The 27596-nt window shown below is 43.3% G+C and overlaps 1 protein-coding gene across 1 annotated transcript in view; it reads right to left on the bottom strand.

Annotated features, from left to right (window-relative positions):
- Positions 1–12068: 12068 nt before the first annotated feature.
- Positions 12069–27596, bottom strand: part of CNKSR3 (CNKSR family member 3) — a 45220-nt gene continuing 29692 nt past the window's right edge. The window contains exons 7-12 of the mRNA XM_019550052.1: positions 26000–26068; positions 25042–25188; positions 21259–21383; positions 18993–19201; positions 18381–18470; positions 12069–13080 (exon numbers count right to left, since the gene is read on the bottom strand). Of these exons, the coding sequence (XP_019405597.1) occupies positions 12782–13080; positions 18381–18470; positions 18993–19201; positions 21259–21383; positions 25042–25188; positions 26000–26068 (939 nt within the window). The 3' untranslated portion in view covers positions 12069–12781. The remainder of the gene's footprint in view (positions 13081–18380; positions 18471–18992; positions 19202–21258; positions 21384–25041; positions 25189–25999; positions 26069–27596) is intronic.

Raw genomic sequence — 27596 nt, 5'->3', positions numbered from 1 at the left:
TTGCATCAAAGGAAGAATGGAGAGCCAGCTAACATCTTAAAATCTCCTAACAATCTAGGCTGGATTAAGCGAGTCTTGACTGATCTCCTTGGTTTCAGTCCAGTTCTGAATGGACATCTCATCCAAAACTGCCATGACATTTGATGATCTTGTACCTTCATCTGAGGGCAGGAATTGAAGAAAGCACTGAATACTTAGCTACAATTTTACCTTAAAAATAATCTGTCCTCGGTAAGAAGTAACATGTCAGCTCTGGAGTTACCCCATGTGCTTCTGTGAATAAACGTTGTTTCAGCATCCAGCATTAACAAGTCACACAAAGCATAGAAAATTTCCTACAAGCACATCTGTTTATTGCACAACTAAAGCATGGAAATTAGTAGCTTGCATTTTCTCAGTGGCAACTGAGGGGACCACACAGGGAGTTTTAAAAAGATCTGTTTATATCTGTTCTACATCTTGCTACAGCGAGCACATTTTGGCCACTGGTAATAAAGCTGGAAGACATACAGGTCTGATTTTCCCTCCACTGAAGATATAGTCCTCTTCCTATTGAGGAAGTATCTACACCAGTCATGAGGTACTGGCTTTCAACTAGAATATTAAAACAAAAAAAAATTAAAAAAAAAAATCACTCACAGTTCATAAAGTGTAAAAAAGTAATCTATCCTGATGTCCAGTTGTGTTTGCTCTGATTAATGTACCCTTATTCTCCCTCCCTCCCCAACATCAAGAAAAAATAAACCTACTAAATCTCTGATTGCAGATGTTTGCCTATCCTCCCATAGGAGAGGTCCTTCTCTGAGATAGGGCCTAGAATGCAAGTTCTAGGAAGGAAGTCAGCAAAACCTGAGAAGATCTGAGCAGAACTTACCGTCAATTTTGTTGCTAAAGCCAAACTCAGGAAGAGGGTCATTTAGACTCTGCAGGGTATGAAAGCATGTGAAAGTAATGTGGGAAGAACACCTGCTCAGAGCACATGATAAAACATGGCTTAAAACTTTCACTTTAATAAAGGAAGCAAAAAAAGCATTTAAATCATTTTCCATCTCCGTTGGCCCATCGAAATGCAATGCTGTCCAACTTTACCATCTGCTTCCTGGTTTAGTGGAGGTTTAGGTTTAATTTCCTTATGTTGAATGAAGGCCTAAATGATATAGAACACAGTTTCAGTGCAATTTTTGCCTAATAAGAGGGGGGAGAAATTAATTTCCTTTATTATTTTTCAAAACAACCCTATATGGATGTCTAATAACAATAGACAATGTCCAGCAGACATCATTTTTCATACCTTTCTTAAGCTTAATCTTCTTTAATATTTTTTTAAAAATTAAAAAACAACTGCCAAAACCATTATTGCAAGCAATTCTATTGCTTTTTACATCATTTCACTCAAACTGAGAACATTTCAGATGGCCTAGCTATTCCTCTCTACTGCCAATGCAAAAAATTTTTTTCTAGTTTCATGTTCAACACAAACATTACTACTGCTTCACTGAATACTGTATTTTCCCACATATAGTATGACCCAGAATATAATACATACTTTGTTTTTGAAAGGCAGAATGAATAGTGAAATATTTTTCCAGTTATGGCTGCATAGAGCAGGGATAAAGCCCATTGATGATGCATGGCCCCGGAGGCTTGGGGGAGCACGGCAACTGCCCGCAGGTGGTGGCAAAAGCAGGGAGCTCCCTCAGGCAGCCATGGCAGTGTCAGCAGCAGGGGATGGTGAGCCCTGATTGGCGGTTGGTAACCACCTGCAGATGCCGCAGGCAGCGGCAGCCAGCGGTGATTTATGATCACCTGCAGATGCCACCGGCCATGTTGATGGCAGGGAGTGGGGTGGTGCACTGCTGGCAGGATCAGCAGCGCTTGTCTCAGGAGGGGCACTGCCAAACTCAGGGTGCATGTGCACCCCCTACACATCGCCACTGGTTAAGCCTAATCTTCAGATGACTTACCCTTTTTTTTCTGGTTAGGCTATAAAATAGGAGAAAAAAACCAGGAGCAGCTAGCCGACAGCAAAATTGAGCTAAAATTAGCTTGATTAGCCAAAAACATTAAAAGAAGAGACATCATTGACACCTGAGAAGTATAGAAAACAATGAGCTGTTAATTGACTTCCTCAGCTCCCTAAATATTAATACCACAGCTGTCGCACTGTGGAACAGGAATCAAAGTAAGGTGCTTCATTCCAGAGGCAACACATAGGTGGTGCACGTGCACCCCCTGCAAAAAGGCGCTGTCAGCAGTGTCTATGGGCAGTCTATGATTGCCCCTGACTGCTGCTGACACTGCCAGCAGTGCCTGCGGGTGGTTGCCAACCCATGGTCAGTGCTTGCCACTCCCACATCCCCGATAGCGTCAGTGGCATCTGCAGGATCTTCTCACTCACCAAGTGTAGCTGTGCCCACCCCCACAGCCACCAGGGGTATGTGCTGTTCCCGCTTCATTCCCAGGGAGGAAATAGTCTTCCCTGCTTAATATGTGAACCCCAAAAATATGGTATCTCTTTTACTCACACACTACACTGCTGCTCAGTTGTTCCCCTGCCCTTCTGCAAGGAGGAACCTAAAAGCAGGACTGCCAGCGAGTTGGAAATTACATGACACTGAAGAGTTTGTTGACGGTTCTTAAACACAGAGATTTGGAAAGCACTTTTTCCCTTGTATCCTTGCTCTTCTTCCTTATTCATGCAGGAGTTGCAAAATGTGTGTGTGATAGGTGGTATTGGAGAGATGTTGTAGCCACGATGGTCCAGGAAATATGCAAGAGACTAGGATTTTTATGGATGTTTTCTTTATTGAACTGACTGCATAGGTGACATAGACAGAGACATTTTCAAATGTGATTGTCTAAATTAGGGGTGTGTGAAGGTTCAGTTGCCGATTTGATTTGGAGAAGATTCGGCCCAATTCAGAGGCCAAATCACCTAATTCAGATTGAATCAGGAGACAAAAAAAAAAACCTTTCTGAATCAATTCAGAAACAGATTTGGAAGGCAGTCTTGCAAGGAAACAGGAACTAAGTAGAGGGAAGGGGACCTGGGGTGGTGGGGAAGACTGACATCTGTAGCTGGCCAGTGACTGTGATCTTTCCCTGAGTCCCCTTCCAATCACAGTGCTCTGTGGGAGGGAGATAGAAACAGCACATAAGCCTCTCTCTCCAGCCTTTCTGTCCCTTTTGTGAGCTATTTCTGTCTGAGCGCCGGGAAGGCCCCCTGTTACAGGCCTGCTGGTTTCATCCCACTGCGCCTTAACACACACACAGTCACACATGACACGAGTTTTGCTTTCAGCAGTTTGAGGTGCAGTTTCCCAGAAACCTCTGCATCTATCTCCTTGAAATCTGGCAGGCTTCATGCCCTCAGAAGGAGCTACCATTCCCACTGTGTTCATCCAAATCTGAACAAAAAATGACAAAAGTTATAGGTATTTTAGTGATTCCCCATCACCAAAGCTCTCCGAATCAGTGCCGAATCTTCCGAAGCAGATTCAGCTGAATCAATTTGGGACAGTGATCAGAATCGAATCACTGTCCTCCAAATCAGCCGAATCCAAATCCATATCAAATACTTCCCTATTCACACAGGCCTAGTCTAAATCTATCCCAACTATGCCGTTCATCCGTTAAACGATATAACCTATAAAAATCTTCACTTCTCTTATACAATGTGGCAAAATTTAAGGTCTCCACAGATGAAAGATGTGTGAGAGACCATGATTCTAGAGAACCCCAGTTCCTAGCAACAGCTTAACAAAATATACCTATTATCACTGAAATTCTCTCACTATACTACATTTTCAGCCATTAACTTAATTGTTAAGCAATCCTGTTCAGTAAGTTAAGACCAGGGCCTCAAAGGGAACAAAACATTTGCTAAATGGTGGGCCCCAGTATGCCATACAGTAGTGCTTCTCAAAGTGGTGGTCTGCAGACTGCTGCCAGTCCACGAGCCACCGGTCGCCGGTCTGCAGCAAGTTGCCAGGAAAGAAAGAAATATATTTTCAGACACATAACATTGATATGTCATAGCGCCACAGTTTGTATGTTCCAACACTCCAGGTGACGTCATGTCATGCAAGGTGAGGAAAGAAAAGAAACAGCCGTTCACGCATTTATGTAGCGCTGTTACATGCAGTTGCTGCCACCTGCTAAACCAGGCACCTGTCTCTGGCCCACTGGGAAAAAAATTGCTGGTCCACCACATCAGATAGTTTGAGAAGCACTGCCATAGAGGGCTTTAATGGCAATCTGCCAGAAGCCAAAGTGTCACATCTCATTTACATATGCTATCAAAATGTGAAACATGCCAGCCTATTATGCTTGATTGAATTTCTGGCTTCCATGATAAACTACATTACTTGCTAATTGAATTTGTCTCAGCAAAGGGAAAATAATTGCAAGATAAGGTATTTGCAGAGACATTGGAGCAAGCATAGACTTTGCCTACTCTAATATAATAAGTCTCTGTAAGCCATACCAATATATGCAAGATGCAGAAGATTAGAAGTGGTTCTGTAGGCTACATTTAGGTGCCACTGTTCTGGGCAATTTGTACTGACCTACTAAATCACTGTGCTCATAAAATGGCAGCTTCTCTCTCTCTCAGAAACACCCGCATACCATCTCTGCCACTGCTCTCCTATAGCAGGACAACCCTTTTACTCTTGTTGAGAGTTGCCTGGTATAATCTCCTCATTCAGGTTTCTGACCTGCTATAAATCCCACTAGCTTCACAGAGAAAGGCTGCAGATGACACAGCAGTATTTGCTATAGGCTTACAGTCTGCACTAGGACTATTAGCATAGGACAGTAATTCCCAAATATTTTCTGATTGTGATCTCACTTACAGAGAACTTCAGATGACTCCATGCACGCACACCATTATTACTGTGGATTACCTTATCCACACCCCCATACCACCCCCCCCCCCCATTAATTTACGACACATGGATTAACTGAGTTTCAGGCACTGGGGACTGTGGTCCCATTTGTAACTGCCACTGGACCAGGACCTCCAACTTTACAAACCACTGGCCAACAGCCAAAAACTCTCATACCCCTGGAAAGGGAAAGCTCAGGCAACTTACAAGAATATATACTAAATTTCTGGTGGCGAAGCATGTGAATTGCACAGCCTCTAATGAGCCGTGGTGCCTTGCTACCTACTGTAGCATGTGTATTGATGCTCATTGACCATGGCAAACCCAACCAAGTCTTGCCAAGATGTCACAGCAGTTACGCTTAGGGTGAAGAGACTGCAGAAATTTTTATCGCCTGCCTCCTCTCCTGGAAGCACTTTTCTTTGTCAGCAGTACTGACACCGGCATCTTCTTCAGCCTCAATTGCTTGCAGAACTGGGTTTCTTCTGACTGCATTTCTTATCCCTCTCCACCCCACATCTCTCCCTATTAAAAGCTGAGGGTCTTAACCATAACATGGCCAATTCATGCTGCTTAGTGCTGCTGAAATTTTGATAAAACTGGTTGAGGTAACACATGCAGACACTATCTATTACTTGACAGGAACTTCAAGCCATGCAAATACCCAGAAGCTTGAACTGACCATGTGGAGTTGGGGACAAGATGGAGATCAGAGAGCTACAATGGGCAACTGAAATTATTTACTAGTGATGGGCAAGACTCAGGATGTGGAAGGACCAATTATGTATCTCTTTGGTTCAGAAATCTTGGAAGATGATCAGGTTCTCAGCATTTAGGCTTTTTTTTCCAGTATAAAAGCAACAATACAAAGAGATGCTTCTCATGATATTTTTCAGCCCAACCAAAGTCAGGAATGCTGTGGTACAAAACAATGTATGCCATCTAAAACCACACTAACTGATGCCAGCCAGGATTAAAGAAAAAGAAAGTCCCAGATATCTTCAAAGTGAACTGCAAAACAGCTTCATGATTTAGAGATAGAAGACTTGAGCCAGAAGACTACGAACCAGTTCATTTTGTTTTATAAGATATTTAGACTCCAAATGGGAATTTCAGAAGTGTCTAGGAATCTAAATACCTTAAAAAATACAGCCTTCTCAGTATCTTCTCCCTCCTTATTTGAAGGCCTGTGTAATGCATACAGCTGTGCAAGATATCATTCATCAGGTCTTCCAAGAATTTGGCTACATTCCAGAGTAAAGAATCAAGAGCCCTGAAATTCTGGTCTTTTTCTTTTTTTCATTATAAAGTCTAAAACTATTTGCTATATACACTGTAAAAGAGCAGTAAAGAGCAAGAGCAGAAGTTTAATTCTGCTTTGCCTCTTTCTTACCATTAAATAAAAAGAGGAGGAAGGAGAGCTCAGGGAACAGCTGAGAGAGAAACAGATTTCTAACATGGTTTGTCTAAATAGCAGGAATGTGACCAAACAATGTTAAAATATAATCCCTGAAACACAAGTAAGCGAATTGACCAGATCAGATCAGTGTCCAGTTCAGCTGTAACAGAGTGAACTGAATTTAAGAACCAAACAATGGTTAAGACTTATTTCTTAAGTATTGCTTTAAAAAGATATAGTTTTAAAGCCAGTGCAGATTAAGTTGTAATGGCTACCAATGTTTTAAATTACTTTAGGGAAAGGTGTTTACCCTAATTTATCAATAAGAAAAGATACAATTTCCAGCAAAATGGAATGGATGAGGGATCACTGTCAGACCCAGGAGAGGGAAAAGCTCTATTGTGCTTTGGATGCAGCTGTATAACAACAGCAGAAGTGGTAATCTATGGTTTCTTCCGTGTGAACGCAAGCAGTTACATGTTCACAGATGCATACTTCTATATACACTAAGCCAGCTGAAATAGGATATTAAAAGGCAAGTGAAACTACTATTAAGGTTCTCTGTACACTAAGTAGGGAATTTAAATAGCAGCTGTTGGAATTAGACTGCAGTGCAAGGACTTGCAGCAGAATGTCTACTCTGGGCTAAACTATGTTATACCTGGAGTCTGAGAGTGACCTCTATTTATTTAGAACAGAGTAGTTTCTGCACTTGCCTGAGCCCCATTCACACAACTCAGGCAAGGTTGTGCTAGAACTACTACTGCAATGCAAATGGTGTTTGATATTGTCTATATTCCCACAACATGGCAGTTTGTAGAACAGCGTGACAGTGCCCCTTTATAACATGGATTAGTCTCACCTTCATAGGCATGAGCAAAGCATGTTAGAACCATGTCACAAAGTAACGTTACTACCATGAATATAAGCTGACCATGCCTATAAAACAACCCCCAATAATTAGCTTCTATACATGGAAACTTTGTAAATGTGTTATAATTTTCCAGGTGTAGAATCTAATTATTGGAGGCTTGCCTTGAATTTGTCTTTCTCCGACTGCAACAGCAGGGAAACTAAATCTGGGAGGGTTCAGGTGGCCCTCTTGCCCTGTAACTTCTTACCCTGCAACTTCTTACCCCTGCAATCCCTTCTGCCCCCTGTACTGTCAGATCCTGCTCTCCCTTGAGCACATGGAGGTAATAAGCAAATTTGAAAGCACTGTCCTTGAAATAAACCTGTCTGTAGTAATTGGCATATAGGCATAAATGTAGTAACTGGCATTTAGCCATAAATTTATTTAATCCAGAATTAATACATTTTACCTATTTTGAAAGTGCTCTAAGTCTTAGCACAGGTACTCCATAAACACACTTTTAAGCAGCACTTTTGTACCAAGTAATACACAGTATAAACTGTGCATGATATTATCCTAAAGCCATAAGTCTCATAATTTACCACAGTTCTGTGGGCCAGGCCCCAACGGAGTGGATAGCATTTCAAATTATGGTGACCCCATAACTCAGCACTGCTCAGTATGTGCGTGTCCTCCAGATACCCCCAACAGAGGAGTCGTGTGCTAATTAGCACCCCAGGTGTTCTTGTCATGAGTCCTGAGATCCTCCAAAAAATGCAGATGGGAGGCTGAGCACCCTGGTGTGTCTCCACCTCATGGAGAGCACGGCCATGTTAACTGCATGAGACAGGATGAGAGGGAGCTAGACGGATTGTGGGTGAACTATTTGAGACCCGATTTGGTTATGTTTGCCAGACATTTAAGGCTGGTGAAAAAACAGGAATCATTGGAAATGGGAAAGAAAGATGTAGCTGACTTGTAGGAATAAAGAGGAAGTTGAAATGTATTCAGTAGTGGTTTACCATGAACTGAAAGAATCAGTGCTGAGGGGGACTAAGTGCAATGAGCTTATTCAGATAGGCTGCACTAACCTCTCAGCATGCCTGCCAAAGGGTTTGGAAGTATGTGAAGCCCCAGGCTGGGATGGAGGATACTTGCCAGTAGCAGGGCCACATATGATTCAAATGGATTTGGACCTGATCTGGCTAATTAGACCTGGGACATGAAGAATTTTCCTTAACAAACCACAAACCCCCCCTCATACTTACCTGGCAGGGGAAATACCATGACCACAAAGGTGACGGGGTAGTACCCTGACCAAGTAGGTACCTTACTAATGGCTTTGTGTAGTGGAGGTAGCACCCTTGTCTGCTTGTGGACAGGACTCCCTGTGACAGCCTCATAGTTAGGTTTCCACTGGCCAGCTTCCTGTGGGAGGATCTCAGCTACACACCAACTTTATGAAAATGGGAGACTCCTCCCTAGCTTGCGCTTGCGGCCATATGACTGAGGGCAAGCGAAACTGGGGAGCATAGGAACCCAGAGCCTCTGGGCTTAGGCCTACATCAGGCTTGTCCAACATACAGCCCGTGCGCCGACGTGTGACCCGCCAAGGCATTTTCTGAGGCCCGAGGTGCTGTAACAGGAAACAAAAGTAAACACTGTTTACTTTCGTTCTCACACCTTGTCCCTTCCCCAGCCCCTCAGCAGCTTCCTAATGGCTGCATCCTAAAGGGACAAGGTTCCCACATGCACCGCGTCACCTTGACATTGCCGACGCAGTGCATGTGGGAAGAGGGGTACCACGTACCTCTCGGGACAGGATGAGCCCAGCTGGAGCAGCAGGGGCTCAGATGCATTTTGCCCCCACCAATCAGTCCTGAGCAGCACACGGCTCCGCCGTCCCCTCTGCTGGCTGGTGCCGATCCGAGCGGGTCTGTCCCATCCAGAGCAGCATGCAGCTAAAGCCAGATTCCCGCATGCTGCTGGGGATGGGAGGAGGCCAACCAGGTCTGCACCAGCCAGCAGAAGTGGCGGTGGAGCTGTGTGCCACTCGGGACTGACTGGTGTAGGCAGGGGGAAATGCAGCTGAGGCCTTGCCGCTCCGGCCAGACTCGTCCTGTCCCAAGCGGCACACGGCTCGGCCGCCACTTCTGCTGGCGGATGCTGACCCAGCCGGGCTCCTCCCATCCCCAGCAGCTTGTGGGAAGCCGGCTTCAGCTGCATGCTGCTCTAGATGGGATGGACCCAGCTGGGTCAGCACCAGCCAGGAAAAGCAGCATGCAGCTGAAGTCGGCTTCCCACATGCTGACGCGGACACGAGGAGCCCAGCCGAGTCTGCATCAGCCAGCAGAAGCGGTGGCTGAGCCATGCGCCGCTCAGGACGGGACAAGCCTGGCCGGAGAGGCAGGGGCTCGGCTGCATTTTCCCCCTGCCTGTACTAGTCAATCCCGAGCGGCACACAGCTTCGCCGCCACTTCTGCTGGCTGGTGCAGACCTGGCTGGCCTCCTCCCATCCCCAGCAGCACATGGGAAGCCAGCACGGGGCGGTGGGGGGGACCTCAGCAGGCAGGGTCCTGGTGTGACCGCTGCGGGGTGAGGCAGCAGAAGCCGGTGTCTGTCGGACCCTGGGCTCACAGCACTGAGGCCACCAGGGCTGCATGCGCAGGAGGCTGGTCACCACGGTGAGCAGGGCCTTGCGGGTGGGGAGGTAAGGGGCTGCGGTGCAGTGGCCACCTCGCTCCAGCCCCCCTCAGGCAGCGCCAGCTCATGGGACTGTGCTGCTCAGGGGATGGAGATGTGGAGCTATTTATTTCTCCCCTTCAGTTTCTGGGGTATTAGCTGGCTGGATGCAGAATGGGTCCCTCCTGCCCCTGCCCACCCGCAGCTACCATGAACCTTGCAGTAACAGGCAGGTGCAGTAGGGCTGCACAGGCAGGGTCTCTCTGGCCCAGAACAGAGGGTGTTTGAATATGGCCCACCAGCCCACTGGCTGATAAGAAGTTCATGATCCAGCCCCACATTCAAAAAGGCTGGACACTCCTGGCCTACACATACGGTGTTTGCCAAAGGATTTAGAAGCATCTGAAAATCCAGGCTGCGGTGGAGGATACTTGCCAGTAGTAGGGCCACATATGGTTCCTGAGTGATTCAAATGGATTTGGACCTGATCTGGCTAATTTGACTTGGGACACAAAAGAATTTCCTTAAAATATTAATAAATAAAGAAATCAAAAAAACTTAGTGTTCTAGATAAGCTCAAGCATTTTTGGCACCAAGGGTAGGGGATCAGGGCTGGCTCTGGCAGGTATTGTAGTACCTCCAGACCTGCTGCCAGTTCCCTGTGGAGAGAACACCTGCCCATTTTTAAGGGCCAAAAAATAAGGTTTCCGTCAGCATTTCTGGCACCAGGGAAGGGTGTTGGAGCTTGCTCTAGTCTCTCCAAGTACTTGCCTGGTATTGCAATACCTCTAGGCCCAGTGCTCATTCACTCCTAGGGGAACAACTGCCTTTTTTTTTTTTTTTTTTTGAGGACCACACACACGCACAAAAAAAATGGTTCCTATCATTATGTTTGCCCAATATGAGCTATGTGTTTATAGTCATGCTCAGTGCTGACTGCACTTGCTGGCTGCACTTTATCAGCTTCATAGCTGGTTTCCATTACTGAGTACAAACTGCTTTTAGTAGCAGTTTAATAACAGACAGTGTATTTAATGAATATCCTAATATGTGAATGTTAGACAAGGAACTCCCCCCCCACACACACACACAGTGATGGGGGTTAGGGAAGGGGGGAAGGATTTGTCTTAAGTTCAAGTAAATAAAGTATTCTGGAGCCAATCTCACCCCTGATTTAAGTCACCACTGATGTCCAATTTAGCATTAGTTAACCAGAAATCTGAATACAATACATGCTCTATATTGGCACCCGTAACAGAATTAAAACACTTTGTTGTAGCATAAAAGATGGTTAAATATTAATAGGTAAAACCAAGGAATTTTATAGCAGGAACTAGGGCAGGACCAAATATGAAATAATCAAGTATCAACTAGGACTGAAAGACTGTTGTTCTTCCTTTGTTTAACAGCACTGGTATAAAAGAGGCTGATACTATTCTAAGATAACCTAGTGCAACTTCTGGCTGCTCATCTCAGAGTGCAGAACAGAACAGGATGTTTTTCTTTTGCACCGAATTAGTGAGTGGTGTTGTAAACAAGAAAATACAAACTACATATCATTAAAAAATATGTACAGCTATATTTAACACTTAAATTATCTTAAACACACTTTTGCATACTAATAATTTTTATACATTCAGTCTTAAACAATGATCATTTAATATCCTAATATTTTTACAAGTTTTTCCCTCTTCCAATACCCAATGCTACTTAAATTCTGAGGCTGAAAAATTTGAGCTACATATAAAATAGGAAGGTGTCTTTCTTTATAGTTGCAATTTATCATAGCACATTTTTTATAAAAACACACATTAATCAGTTCAAAAACTGAACCACTGTAGAGGTTGCATAAACCCTACAGGGTTCATTTTTAAAAGAATACTTTGGTTAACAGCAAATCATTTTTAAACAATTAAGGGGAAAATATTTTCGTTTTTTTTTCATCATCTCTGCAGATGTATCTCCTTGTCATGTGGTAGCCATCCATGTCTTTATGAATGAGCACTGCTGCAATAGAACAGTGTTTCTCAACCCATGGGTCATGACCCAAATGTGGGTTGCAAAAGTATACGGAAGTGTAGTGAACAAACTTGAAAAATGGATTCACCTTTAAAGGAGAAAAACATGGGAAACTGTGCCCTTTCCCTTGCAAGCTGGCAGAGCTCCATCCTGCAAGGGGCTTCTTGGGAGCCCCACACACCCACCTCCTGCCTCACACACTGGGGGCTAGAGCCTGGGGGTGAGGGGCACTGGGTCAGGACTGGCCATTGATGCTTACAGATAGGTCCTGGTACAGAAAAGGTTGAGAACCACTGCAATAGAGAGCACTAATTTACCTGTACAGCGAACTCAATAACTGGATTATAAACCAGATTTAATAAATTCCTAATGTAGTTCCCTGGGTATCAGAGAGCACATAGAGAAGCTACTGTCTATTCCTTACGAAGTTAAAGCTGCTGCAAGACTTGCTACAGCCCCACATTGTTGTACAAAAGTTTTTTCCCCCCTCATGGCTTTCCTGGTTAGGACAGCAGCTCAGGATTTTTGCTCAGCCTACATATTCTGCACACCAGTAGTCTGAAAAGCATCAGAGCATTCTAGTAACTGAAGTGCTACTGGACCTCATTGTAATGCAATGATTGCTTCTGCAAAGGTCATACAGATTTCAGGTCAGATGTGGCCTCTGAAATCACTGGAGCCTTACATTTCCAACAACTAAATTCCCTCAGTTCTGGGGCAGGTAGAGGAACAAGATCTTTATTTTTCCTCTTCATGTGATCAAACCCTTTCTGATCCAGTAAATTAGAGCCACCAAAAATCACAGAGAAGAGGAGACGTGTAGTGCTCTCCAGAAAAAGAGCATTACACCAGTCACTACATAATACTGGAGCTAAAAAGCAGAGAACTCTGAGGAGTGAAGGCACTTGGTAACAGATGAGTGTAGTCCATTAACAATAATCAATGAGTCAACAGTTTAAGTCTTGTAATCCAACTGACTAGTAGCGAGGGCTCTGTGGAAGAAGATTTTGTAGGTGACGTAACAGAAGCTTTTTTAGCTCCTTCCTCCTGAAAAGGAATGGTTGCGCTGTTGTGAAGATCTGCATTCACAAAGCACCTGCTGCCTCTGATGTAGTCAGCACCCCTTATTAACTGCTTGTCAGCCACAGGCTTTGAAAATGGATGTTGGGCGGCAGAACTTTCTTCAATGATTGGTGGTATCCTCTCATTACTGAAGTACCTGCAGAGGACATCTTCACCTGCATTAAACATAAAGGATGAAATCACTTATTTTTCACTTTGAAATCCAGTATTTTGCATCTTTTTTAATTCTATTCAGAAGGGTTCAATGCACTTCATAAGTACTAATTCCAAGAGGTAAGGGATTCCCATTTTAAATGTCTTAACTGAGGTCCTGAGGGTTGTAAGTGACCTTCTCCTGGCCAAATCAGTGGCGAACCCAAGAAAAGAAGCCAGGCAGTGATGACTGCCACCAAGATCTAAACACTATACAAAGTCGGTGAGAGATACTTTTGGCAGACAGAAAGGTTATGCAGGATCCAAAAACAAAAGAACAATGTTGCTATAAATGGAACATTTGCAAGCAACATTTCACGTGAGTTAAAACTTAGATGACGCATAGTATGCTACTCAAGCAACATGAGCTTTTTCCCTTTCAACAGCATGAAAACAAACATACACTTACTCACATTTCATGTGTTCAGTTTAGAAACAGGAAATAAAATTACAGTATACAGATACAATTTAAAACACTTTCTTATTTCTGATCGCGGACTTAGAGGGTCTTATCAGATCAGGTGCATTTCAAAGCCTCCTAAAGTATAATCAAAGAGTAGTCCTGCCACCTGCTGGCTCATCTGTTAGATCTGCTAATTAAGCAAGTCCTAGCAACTCCCATGCTTCCAGCTGCATCATATTGCAACATGATGAAATACACATTACCTTCTGTAACTGAGAAAGAACAGGTTACAAGTCATCTTATCAGCTTCTGTATTCTACATAGCTTCTTATATTAGCCTCAGCACTATGGTATCTGACTTTTGAGAAACAATAGGAAATATGCTAAACTGAGATGTGACCCAAGAATCAACATCCACTACTGGCATCAGACGAAGCATCTCAGCCATTCTGTACATGCTGCTTCAGGACCTGTCACCTTCTAAAACTTGATCCCAATTCAAGGGCTTTTGCATACTCACTGCTCTATTTAGCAATAATTTATGTCACATTATAAAATGCTAATTGCCTGCTTCATTTTCTAGAAGCTTCCTTAAAAGACTCCTAATGGGACAATTTCCCCCACAGCAATTGAAAAATAGTTTTCAAAATTTTAGAAGGGTTGTAATGACCCAACTTTTTCCAGACTTCTCACAGACACTTGCCGATTCTTGAATTGGTATTTTCAGAGGAAATGCAAAGTATTTCTCACCTGTCTGATAGCAGTATACTGTATCTAGAGGGGTAAAAATTCTGTCAATTCTTTTAGTCTTTTCAACCTTGTGCAATCCCTTTCCATGCCTAACCCTCAAATAATCATTCTCCAAAAGCTGTTCGTGTTGGACACTAACACAGTAACAGTAGTCAAAGTAGTTCCCAGAGAGTTTCTAGCTTGCTTCAGTAACAGCCCCCAATTCAGTTCGACAAACAGACCCTAATCAAGAAACAGCTTATTCTTCAACGTTTGTAAGCCAAATGCAAAAGACATGGGGAGAGAGTGTAAGAAAAATGTTCGCAGAGAGTAGTGCCAAATACAAGTAAGAACAGATTTAATTATTATAATTAATTACTTGCAATGCTTAACTGAATTGCATAAGAGAATAATGGAGGTTTCAGTTCAGGTGCAAAGTTACAAAAAAGTCAGAGAGAAACAGGGCTGGAAGAGACCTCCAGAGAACACCCTAGTTCAACCCCCTGCCTGAGGCAGAAGCATCCCTATCCAAGCTATTCCATACAACCATAATCTAAGCCCGGGGGTGGGCAAAATATGGCCTACTAGACACTTCCATCTGACCCGCAGCACCCATCAGCAAATTGTACCCCGCCTAGCCTTTCCACCCATGGGAGTGGGAGCAAGGCACCATACACCCCCCTTCCTTCCCCCATGCCCCACCAATATACCCTATTGCACCTTGCTCCCACCTCATGGGTGGAAGGGCCCAGCCCCAACAGTGCACAGCTTCTGGGTGGGCTGCTGCTGCCCCGCTGCAGCCACCCCATGGGAACCTGGTTGGCTTCCCCAGCTTCCAGCTCACTGTGGAGCAGCAGGAATGGAAGAGGTGGGGGTGGGGGACCAGGGCAATGGCGCTGCAGCTAGGCAGAAGCATGGAGAACAGGGGGGCGGCAGAAGCATGTAGCTTAGCTGGGAAGGGAGTAGGCGTGAAGGAGGCTGGGGAGACCCCTCACACGGCTTGCAGCCCTTGCTGCTGGCAGCAACAGTAGGTGGGGCGCTCAAGGTGCTTGTGTCCAGTGCAGATGCTAGCACCTGGTGGGGTGCGACTCTAGCCAGTGCTGCCCACGGGTCAAGGAGCACAGCCTGCCCAGCTGCCTCTATCACAGAAGCTCCATGCAATGCACCTGCAACTCCCAAACTTGCATCAAGGGAAGCCCCATGGCTTCCCCCACTCGCACTGGGGAACTCCGCAGGGAAGCAGGGGGCAGAGTCCGGGGACCGGTGCAGCAGGGGGTGGGTAAGGCAGCCTGTTTCAGTGTGGGGCTTCTTCCCCCATGCAAGTGCAAGAGCTGCAGGCATACAGCATAAAGCCCAGAGGTGGCTGGGCAGGCTGTGCTCCTCACCCCCATGCACAGCGCTGGCCGGAGCTGCACCCCACCAGGTGCCAGTGCCTGAGCCCCCACCTGCTGCCCTCCCTTCCACCCCACAAACCTCACACAGTCACACCCTGCCCCCACAACCTCCACTAAGATATACACACCCCTCAACATACCCTATACCCCCCCACACAGCCCCACCCCCTCAAACCTCTACCCCACACACATAATCCACCCCATCATACACACACCCCCATCCCCAACCACACCCCATACACAATATACAAAAGTAAGGCTTTATTTTTGAGTTCTTATGCAATCACCTCTATATGGGTTACACAAACACAAATCATAACATTTTTTGTAATAACATTAAAATATGTTATAGTGGGTGTTTGACTTGTAGTGTATGATTTGGTTTTCTTCTTTTTCTGGTTCTAAGATGACAACCGCCCACCCAAAAGTGTTCTGGTGGCAAAGGTCAGGGGTCAGAGGCAGGACTTCCAGCCCCAATATGACTAACTGTCAAGGGGCAGGGCTACCCATGCACCCCTCAACAGCTCACCAAAACTCATTAAGCAGCCCTCCAGCCAAAATAATTGTCCGCCCAGGATCTAAACTCTACACAAGACTACCCTCAACCCTGACACAACATTGACGTAACACCCCAACCTGCCACAGGTAAAGCAGGGGAACAATGAAAATAAATAAAATTTGTCAATATACACTCAGGAGGTCCCTAACTATAGAGGAAGGCAAAAAAAAGCCCCTCACAGTCCATACCTATCTGGGGTAAAATTCCTTCCTGATCCCAAATAATATGATGGGTCTGACCCTGAGCAGAAGGGCAAGACCCTCTAGCCAGGAACCTCTGGTTCTGTTCCTGGTAGGAGAATCAGCACACTACAGTTGAAATCCCCAGCCTTGGCTTTATCCAACACCTAGCGCCTCTGGGGAGATTTAAAAACAGCCTGACACACACAGCAGAAAAAAAAAGGGAGGAGGGGTACAAAAATCAGCAAAACCATGGGAAATACTCATGATAGAAGATAGACATAGCTATGTTTAGATCATCCCTGACCAGTAGCTGTCCAACCTGATTTATAATCCACTTTTTATAATATGGTTTATAATCCTGACCACCTCCAGTGGAGAGTCCACAACTTCCCTAGGCACTGCCTCACTATTCTCTCCAGTGAAGAAGTTTCTCCTTATATCCAATCTAACTTTATTTTGCTGCAACTTCAAGCCATTGGTCCAAGTCCTCCTCTCTGTAGCAAGAGAACAAAGGAGTTTCCCCTCTTCTTTATGGGCAGTGCTTCAAATATTTGCTATCATGTCTTATGTTATCACCTCTTATGAACCTTTTCCGCAAGCTGAACATGCCTAGGTCCTTCAGCCTCTCCTCGTACGACTTGCTTTCCAAGCCCTTTATCATTTAGTTGCCTACCTCTGGACTCTTAACTTCTCCACATCCTTTTTAAAATGTGAAACCCAGAACTGCATGCAGTGTACTCCAGATGAGGCCTAACCAATGCCAAGTAGAAAGGCACTATCACCTGCCATGCCTTGTACCTAATGCTTCTATTGATGTACCCCAAAACCACATTGGCCTTTTGTACAGCTGCATGACACTGCAAGCTTACATTGAATCTGTAGTCTACCAAGCTCCCAAGTCCTTTTCCATAGAGCTGCCATCCAGCTAGGTAGGTGTCACCCATTTTATATTTGTGTTTCTGATTATTTTTCTTGAGGTGTAGCACCTTGCATTTGTCCACAGTGAACTTCATCCTGTAATCTCTAGCCCAACTTTCCAATCAATTGAGACCCTTCTGAATTGTGCTTGCATCCTCCAACATGTTCGCAATCCTTGCCAGTTTCATGTCATCCACAAACTTGCTCGAGAAGCTTTCTATGCCAAAATCCAAGTTGTTAAGAAACGCACTGAACAGCACCAGGCCCAGAACAGACCCCTGCCATTCTGACACGGACTTATTAATAATTACCCTTTGCTTATAGCCATCACCTTCTAGTAGTTTTATCCAGCCCGCATTTCTCCAATTTGTTTATGAGATGGTTCTGTCAAAAGCTTTGCTGAAGCCCAGATACACTATATCCACAGCATTCCCTCCACCCATGCAAGTAGTTACTTTGTCAAAGAAGATCAAGTTTGTTTTACATGATTTGTTTTTCATAAATCCATGCTGGCTGGTTGCGATCAGCCTTTCCTCCTTCAGATGCTTGCAAATGGCCTTCTCAGGATAGGCTCCAGTAACTTCCCAGATATTGAGGTGAGGCTAATTGGTCTGTAATTCCCCGGGTCCTCCTTCTTGTCTTTTTTAAAGAGGGGTGCTATATTGGCCCTTTTCCAGTCCTCTGGTGCCTAGCCAGTTTCCCACAACTTCATGAAGATCATTACCAAGAGCTCCTCTGCCAGTTTCTTCAGGACCCTGGGATGAGGCTCATCCCACCCTGCTGACTTGAATTCATTCAGAACCAACAAAAGATCTCTGACCATTGCTTTTGTTATCTCCTCCCTCAGCTTGCCCCCTTCCTTATCCAGATAAGCCCTATTAGGTGTCTGACATCTTAATAATATTTTTTGTGAAGACTGATGCAAAGTAGCTGTTGAGTAGCTCCACCTTCTTTGTATCATTGGTTAAAACATTCCCTAATGACAAAGCCATTAAAACAGAAACATGGCATCAAAACAGTGAATATCTAATCTTCAAAACATCAGTTCTAGACCAGATCCTCCCCTTCCCACTCTTACCTTTTCTCCCTGGTGCTCGACACCTAGAAAAGGGATCTGCAGCTCCAATCCAGCTCCCATCTGCAGGCATTGATAGAGGGCGAGGTTTGCCTAAAGAAAACACAAGCAAGGTTACAAGGGCAAGGTTCTGTTCCCTTTAGAAGAACATTTTCATTAAGTTAACATTATATGATCCTCACAATTTGACAGGTGGAAATCAGGTTGGTTTTGTACTTAAAATGGAATACAAGATAATTTAAAAGACAGGTTGCTTATGAAAGAAGAAAGCATTATGATGATGAGGAATAACAGCCACATTAGATGCTCATCTCCAACTCCACTGAACATACTCACCAAAAGTTACAACAACTGCACAAATGGGAAACCGAAATCTGATATCATCCAGCTGGGCTTTGATGCCAGTCATTAAAGTAATGACTCAACAGGGTTTCACTTTAGTGAAATGAATAAGTGGTTTCAGACTCAGAATTTCATTGAAGTTTTTATTTCCCTCAGATTACCCTTAAGAAGTCTGCCAAGTTCAGCCAGCAGTTCACAAAAAAAAAAAAAACACTCACCCAACATTTAGGATCTCAATAACAACAAACAAAAGAGGCATAAACTCAAACTCACCATAGGACGGTGTTTTTTCCCTCATCTTTGTCCGTGGTATATTTGCTTCCATGGGGTACCCAGGCAGCTGATCAGAATCAGCTATAGTAAACCTTCGCCTTCGACTCTCCTGATCGAGAAAAGAGTTGGGAGATTCTGCACCCTTGGAACCAGGTAGCAGCTTATTGGGTTTACTGCTTCCTCTGTAAACATTACTCCCCTTCTCTTCCCTGAAAGGACATTTGCTTCAATTAGCAGTTTAAAAGGCATTTCAATACTGTAGTCATGAGTCTAGAATGAACACTCCAGACTATAATCACTTTCCTTCCAACTGTAACTGCTGTGCAAATAAGTGCATAAAAGCTGAAGAAAAAAAGGTATGCCAGGACATGCAAGTCTTCTTTAAACACATTTATAGAGGAAGAAAAGAAATAGCTACTTCCTAATCAAATCCAAAAGTGAGCTAGCAGTAAACGCATGTAAAATATGAGGAACAGTAGAGGTTTCTTTGGAAACATCTACAAACAACATTTTTTATTGACCTGGTTTCTTTGAAGAGGAGAAATGCAAGTTACCATAATATTTTTTTCTTATGTGTGTCTGTTTTTTGTAAGAGTGTATAGGTCAGCCCTACTTACAAGGCTCAGCATTTCAAGTATTATATATGTAACATTGGTCTAATATGATTTATGTAAGCTTCTCTCCCATTTCAGAAGCAAGACTCCGTTAGAGTTTTTATTCATAAAAATAATCCAGAGAGATTTCTACAAATTTTGGGGTGCAATAATCTCATTTTCAGGAGTAAGCATGTGTCCTTCAAGGCAAGAATCACCTGTTTTCAGACTCTGCCCTTATTCATTCTAAAGAAAAAGAAAAGCCACCTCACAATGGGTATTTGTCCCACTTCTAGTTTTGGCACTTAATCAGATCACCTGAAGGAAAAGCCAGCCAGAGAAGCCAGAAACATTAACAGCTGTCTCAGAGTCCATATCTTGGTGGCCACCGCATCAGATCTGCTCATCTAATTCTATTCAACCCTCCATAAAGACCAAGAGGCAGCCCCCTAGGAATTCAGAAAGTCAGCCACAGAGAAATGTTGCAAGCAGTGAGTCCGAGAAATGAGCTACGTCACCACCACACCTGGACAGACACTGACTCAGTTTGGGCAAATGCCTCCCAAGCACCACAGTGCTAATCCACAGAAGGCCACAGCAGGGGACAGGCAGAACAAAACAAAGGAAAGAGGGCAGAGACCAGGAACAAATAAATGCGGCAGATAACAAAGGAAAGAAGACAGAAATATGGAGAGAGGAAAACAATGTGCCAACAGGAAAGTAAAAAAAGGAGTAGAGATAACATAGGAAATGAAAAAGCAAATGGGCATCCCCCCACCTCTTCTCTTGTCAGCTGCCAAAACCTTCCTTATCTGATGTTTCTTAAGCAAGCAAAACGAATGCCATTCTGTGAACCACTTCCTCTCCCCATCTGCCTCAGGAGGAAAGTTTCAGTTCCATAAACCACACTGAACCCCAGTCCACAAATAGCCATTCAAGTTTGCAGGCACACACACACACACATTTAAATTTGCAAATATCAGACCATTTAAAAAATCAGGAATCTACACTAAGCTACTAGATATAAGTATATAAATAAACAAGTGATCCAATTTCCAGCAATGCTGAGCCTCCAACAGCTGCTCAAGAGTGCTACCATAGAAGAATGAGGCAGGGAAGATAGTGGGTTATCTGAGAACAAGTTAAAACTAGCAAGACTTCAATCACTTTCTCTCTCATGTGATTAAGTCTAGGTTTTATAATGGATTTCTTCACACAGAAAAAAAACAGTCTTCCAACTGACCTACCCTTATGCTATCTTGCCTATTCCTGGATTTTATGATTCTCATGTCTGTTGAATGTAATACAGGTTCTGCTCTTTCCTAAAATTCTTCTAAGCAGTTTGATAACATGCTTAAGAATCGAAGACTAGAAAAAATAATGTAAAGACAAGTGCAGTTTTTAGTAGGCACTATGGTTTTACAAGTCATAGCATTCCCTCATGAGCTTTCGGCCATTCTGATCTATGCAGCACAGTGATTTTCTAAAACTGTGCGTGACTGTTTCTCCAAACAATAAAAAGTACTGTATTTTTTAAGTAGCTTATGCATTTAAGCCATCCAAGGAAAATCTAGGTTTTCCTCAAGCTAATCTGCAGAGTTTGCAAGCAGGCCACCTTAGAAAAATCTGTTAAAAAACACCTTTTGTTCAGTAGTACATGGGTATTCACATACCGAGGAGAATATGGAACAGCTGGCGGGGGAGGTATATAAAGGTCCAAAATGGCTGACTTCTCTTTCTTCAGTGAGGTATCCATGGTGCTTTCTGGTGACTGCGTTGTAGTTGGAGGAGGGCTTGTCTGAAATTAGAGCAGTACGGTATCTGTAAGACATCTGAATTGTTGCCTTGCCCAGCTTCTCTCACCACCCAACACGAAAATAACTGGTGAAGTCACTGTATCTATACATACTTAACTAATAAGCCATACTTTCTGAAAAAAATTCTCTGCATAGAGCATCATGTTAAGATGATGAACACATTCTCTTAGTTCACAGAAAGTGTAAAGGTAAATCCTATCAACGAACATACACTACTTTCAGAATTATTCTGCTCCTCCTAGTTACATTATTCCTAACAATTTCATATACAAAAAGCTGTAAGTAATTGTCCTTGTATTTGTACACCTTGCATTTTAGGGATGTAAAACTGGTCAGGCACATGCAGGCGTTGTGCAAGTTACTGAGGTTGTAAGAGTTGTGGTGTCCTTGTTACACTGAAGGGTCCCAATCTAGAACATGCAGTTAGTCATGCAGCCTACCTTAGCCCGAGGTAAAAGGGGGTTGAAAACATTTCAGTGCAACACTATGCAGAGCTAACTGTGTATGGTAACTGGCTCAGTACAGAGTTGTAAAGTGACAAGGCACTGAGACAATGATTTAGCATATGGTGCACAACTCCTGTGGTAGGGAATAGTCCAAGCCATAAAAAGCCTCATTGGTTAGTGGATTTATGGGAGGGATTTAATTCATTCCCTCAGTCTCATCACCCAAGCCATTAATGTGTCTTTGACTGAGACCTAGGTGATAGCGAGGTAGCAAACTTTCTACCCAACTAACAGGGAAATGCTGTTCTTAAGGTAAAGGAAAACCTGGAAGAAGGCAGAGAACATATCTGCATCATTTGAAAGTTTGTCCTGTATTCTGTTATTCAGTTTCGCAACCTCAGGGCCTTGTTGGATTCTTGTCCACTTCAAGGGCAGAAGTTGACAAGGAGGCTGCATTCCTTTTCTTTGGATATGGACCTGTCCACAACTATCCATTATTTCATTGCAAGAAATAACTGCTGTAACCCAAGACTACACCTTATAAAACCCATCTTGAAGATGCCAGCACACAAGGAGGTAACCCCGCTCTCAAAAACCTGTTTTGTATGCAGCCCAGTTTATATCCATATTCTTCAAAACATGCAGACCATTCTACTGAAGTGTCACAAATAAATCGGATTGACATGAGAAGTCTTAACATACTTTGGGGTTCAAACCACCTCAGAGCTTCTTTTGTCCTTTGTGATCTAAGGCACTCAAGCTATGAGGCTTTGTAACAGGTTAGCCCATCCACTTAAGAGAGAATTCAGCCAGTCTGGCTGAGGAGCAGCAGCTGAGAGAAGACTACTAATGATGGAGTGGCACACTGGGAATTAAAAACCCAAGAAAGCAGAGCCACAGGAGCAGTGAAAAGATGGAAAAAGCAATGGTGAACTGAACTATGTAGAAGACCAGACAGTTGTGAAGGTCAGAGTTCCCCATGTCCAGGACAGGACCAACAAGGTTTTGTTTATTTACTTTATTTAAGACTGTTTATTGTGGGGGCTAGCTGATGAGCTGCACAGGAAGCAAAAGCCAACCTGGAAAATACTCTATTTAATGCCAAGGCCAGCTGAACAACTGCTCCAGAAGTGCAAGCTTGCACAGAATATCCTATACTTTGAAATGAGCCCTTGGTTTGTCAGAACCTGGATTTGATGCTCTTTAGGTAAAGCTGAAAAGTAGCTTTGCTTTCCTCCCTTCAGGAAAAGAAGAAAAAACAAGGAACAGTCTTTAAACCTACTTGTTACACAGTGTTGGAATGGAGGGTGGGCTGAAGACTGAGGAATTTTGGAGGGGTTTAGTTTGCCACGTTGGATACATTTGTTTATTATGCATAGGCATACAGATTTTTGGACTGCACATTTTCAATTAAATAAGTAAGTCCTACACTCATTGCTATACTACGGTCCCCTCTATAGGTACAGGGAAATATGAGATTGGATCTAATGCATGATCTACACAATCACGCCTCCTGCCATGCCAGATATGCATGGCAGGAGGTACAATTGTGGGATCACACATTAGATCCAACTGCACCTTCCTGCCAGTATAGGGGGAGCCTGATCTCAGGCTCCTGCTGCATTGGCAAGAAGCAGGCTCCCATGACTGGAAGTCCCCTTTGCTGAGGAGGCTCCCAACCACAGGGGCCAGGGGCAGCCAGGACACAAAGTCCTGTGCCTGACAGAGCTCTCAGTCCCAGCTGCGCCACATATGCAACCAGGACCAAGAGTCCTGCACATCACTTGCCACAGCTTGGACTCAAAGTCCCATCAGGTCTGGGACTCTTGGTCCCAGCTGTGTGTGGTGCAGCCAGGACTGAGAGCCCTATCAGGTGCAAGGATTTTCTGTCCCAGCTATGCCCCATAGCAGCTGGGGCAGAGAGCCCCATCAGCCCTCTCAGCCCTTGCAGCTGTGAGGCACTGTTGTGGTCTCCCAGCTGCAGGGATGCATGGCACACCCTTGCAGCTAGGAGACTGCACTGGCTGTGATCCCCAAGCCCCGGAGATGTGTTGTGCTCCACAGCACCTGGGAGATCACAGCATCTGCCATCTCTCCACAGACTGCTGACATATACAAATTAAATATGGATACAAACCAGCTATAACATTATTACACATTCTCAAGCAATAACTTTATAACTGGTTGAGCCTTTTTAAGGTGGGTTAGTTAATTTGCATGTTGAACCAGTCTAAACTTATAGTGCAGTTAACAAGGTAATTGCACAATAGATAAAACACGTAGAGGGGGCCTAAGTCATGTAAAATAAACTTGAGGTGAATGAACAGCTGTTTTCTGATATGGTGCTATGTGAGAGTTAAGTGGCAAATAATTCAGATTTATGCTTTTTAGAGCATGAATATGCAACCCTTAAAAAAATCATCTACATGTGTCACAGAAAAACAAATATGCCCATGGCAATAGGGAACTTGAGCAGAACAGCACTCGGGACAGAACACAGGGAAATAGTGTCCCCTACTAACAAGGATTCCACTAGATTAGAAGAAAATTCACTGTCATTTCACATAGGTGTACTGATTACTACTTGCTCCCTCCCATAAAGATACTTTTCCTCAAAATCATTCTTTAAAAGTTATTAAATCCATTTCTCCCCCAATCTTCATCCCTTCCAGGAATTTCCCAAATTCCAAATCATATTTAAACTCATACTAATGCTAAGTTGCTCTTAATGCAACTGAACTAAAAAAGAAACATACTCTGGATAGTAGGGGTGAACTCAGCAAGAATCAGTTGCTTTTCCAAATTGTTCTCAGTATTTATTAAGTACAAAATTCACCATTACAAATTATCAACATTTCAGCCGCAAACAGCCTCTTTCCAGGATCAAAGCCTTGATAACTTGTATTATGAAAGTAAATATTAAAGAGTCTGATTCTGAGAGAAATTTGCTAAAAATGAAAAATGTTCCTTCTCTTCATTATGAATCTGAATTTTGCAACCACTTCACACTGACCACCCCCAAAACTGCAAGGATTTTCAGTTACACTAGCTGTTAATGCCAGATATCAGTAATAAGTGATTTTGGGAGTATTTGGATATCATCTCTCCCCAAAATACATACATACATACATGCATATACAACTCATAACCCAACCACTAATATGCAAGTAAAATACCTCCAACAACATCTCACCTGTACAAGTGGTGGTTTCCAGCGTAGATTCTTCAGTGGAGCTGGAGTAAAATTAAAAGAGCCCGTGGGACGTTTCTTAAGGAGCAGTTTAACACCAGTAGGATTCTCCCGCAACTTTCCCACAAGGTTTTTAAGCTGCCATCCCACCTTTAAAAGAATAAAGCTCACCTGTTATGTGTGTTTCTCCATTAAAAATAAATGAAATTTAAAAAAAAATAAAAAAACTGAACCCATCTTTATCTTTTTGCCTTATCTTGTTTTTATTGTAAGCCATGCTGAGCCTTTTCAGGGAGAGGGCAGCATACAAACAAATAAAATCAATAAACAATAAAGGATACAAGACTCAAAGTAACTTTTTCCCTCTTTACTGGGTCTCTTTTTTACAAATATATTAGTTTCAAGTGCCAATAGTTTAGTGAATCAGCCTCCAGTCCTTCAAGGATTTATGCATCAGCTCAATATTAAGAATACAGGGAGTCCCACAGACATACCCTAATCCATGTCTATTTAAACCACTGAATTCAGTGGGACTATTCATGTGTAAAGCATGTAAAGTTAAGCACAAATGTAACCGTAAGACCTTCCTATGATAAAGGAGAATCCTGAATGGTCTCTATGATGCAAAGTACTTGACAAAATCATAATTTTTTTAATAAAAGGCTGTAGGCATGTTTTCTTAACATCTATACAGGTCTCTTATGCCCTAAATGCAATCTTTTGAATTGGATCATTTATTAAAATATTATAAAGCTAGACTGAAAACAAATGCATGATAACAATCAAGGCTCACAAATATTTTAAGACAAAGAATAATTAAATGTTGAAATGCACCTTTTTAATTCCCACTCCATTTAGGATAAAAACTACACACTGTCATTCACTTACAGAGCTGGGGGAAGAGCATGTTCTAAAACAAACAAGGTTCGGGAAACAATTGGTAGGAGCACTGATTACTTACAACAGTCTGCCGGTTAACCTGGATCACTTCATCACCAGCATGAATCTTCTGAGATCGATCAGCAGGAGACTATGGAAAGGAAATGCAGTAACATATGTTTCAATAGGTGTTATACTAGAGCTTGAAATTTCAGTCTAACAAGATTAACCAAAAAGGTAATTAAATTCTGACATTCTTCCAGTCACACAGAAGCCCCAGTGGACTAAGAGACTGGTAGCAAAGCAAATAATATTTATTCTGGTTTGAACTCCAGGGGGAGTAACAATGGAGAATATGGTGGAGACTTTGATCGCCACAAAAGGGGGACTGGAGGGTATTACAGAAAAGGTCTCTCACCATCCGTTTTAGAGTGTACCCACCCTGGTTCAGGAGAGGAGCCACGTATAAAAGAGGTTTCATGAATACCGTACACATAATTGTCCTAAACCCACAGAACGCTCAAGAACAGTGAAGAACCAGGTGAGGAAGCATGTAGGCAAATATTCCTCTGCTAAAATCTAAACACTTCTGGTGCTTGGTATTAATATGATTATACAGCAAAGGTACTGAGTATGTGAGGGCCTGAGGGGCCCTGGCCTAACTCGGAAAGAGGGCTGTCACTAGGGTGGCCATCGTAGAGGACAGTCCGGTTGTCTTCTGTCCTCTGTTGACATGAAACCTGACGCCTTTACATCCTCTCTTAAAGAGAAAAATAGAGGACATAAAGGTGCCGGGTTTCGTGTCAGAGGACAGAGTAGCAGAAAACCAGAATGTCCTCTACAATGGCCACCCTAGCCGTCACCTGAAATGCGTAAAACTTTCCACATGAACATCATCTTAGGCCCTGCCCCGCAAAAATAAATGTCAGCGCCTATGTTACACCGTGACATAAACTTAAGAAAAAAATACATATAGGGCAACTATGTCTCCTGAAATTTGGGAATGGGAGATTCTTCCATGCTAAGCAAATCCAATCACTGGAGCTAGGATAAGCATGACTACTGCAGTAAAGTAGTACAAGAAAGTGCCACAAAGAGTTTCTAAACCCATACTATTTTATGTCCCTAATTGAAAACAGAACTACACTGAATTAAAAGGTTTTACCATAGAGGAGCTTAAAAATGGGTCAAAGATATACTATGTTTATAACTATGTGTATGTATACCTATACACACTAGGTATTCTTTACCATAGATTAAAAATTAATTCAAGTATAACTACATTTAATTCATTTTTCCAATACAGTAAAAACACAGAATCATAGGACACTAGGGCTGGGATGGACCTCCAGAGGTCATCTAGCCCAATTGCCTGCCTAAGGGAGGATCTTTCCCTACCCAAACCATCCCATACAAATCTTTATCCAACCTATTACTAAAACTACACAATCAACCCTGTCATGCAGGTGCAAGGCATAGCATCCTAACCTGCCTCCAGTAAAGCAGGGGGATAACAGTGGTCAATGTCCAATTCCTGCAAGGATTCTTAAAATATAGTTTCATAGTTTATAGTTTTATGGTTTGTTGGGTCAGAAGGGACCCGAGCAGATCATCTAGTCCGACCCCCTGCCATGGCAGGAAAGAATACTGGGGTCAAATGACCCCAGCAAGATGTTCAT

This window comes from Crocodylus porosus, unplaced genomic scaffold (genome assembly GCF_001723895.1).
Source record: "Crocodylus porosus isolate Cpor-Errol unplaced genomic scaffold, CroPor_comp1, whole genome shotgun sequence".
NCBI lineage: Eukaryota > Metazoa > Chordata > Crocodylia > Crocodylidae > Crocodylus > Crocodylus porosus.
Note: the sequence above shows the minus strand (reverse complement) of the source record. Positions and strands in the feature narration are given on the sequence as shown.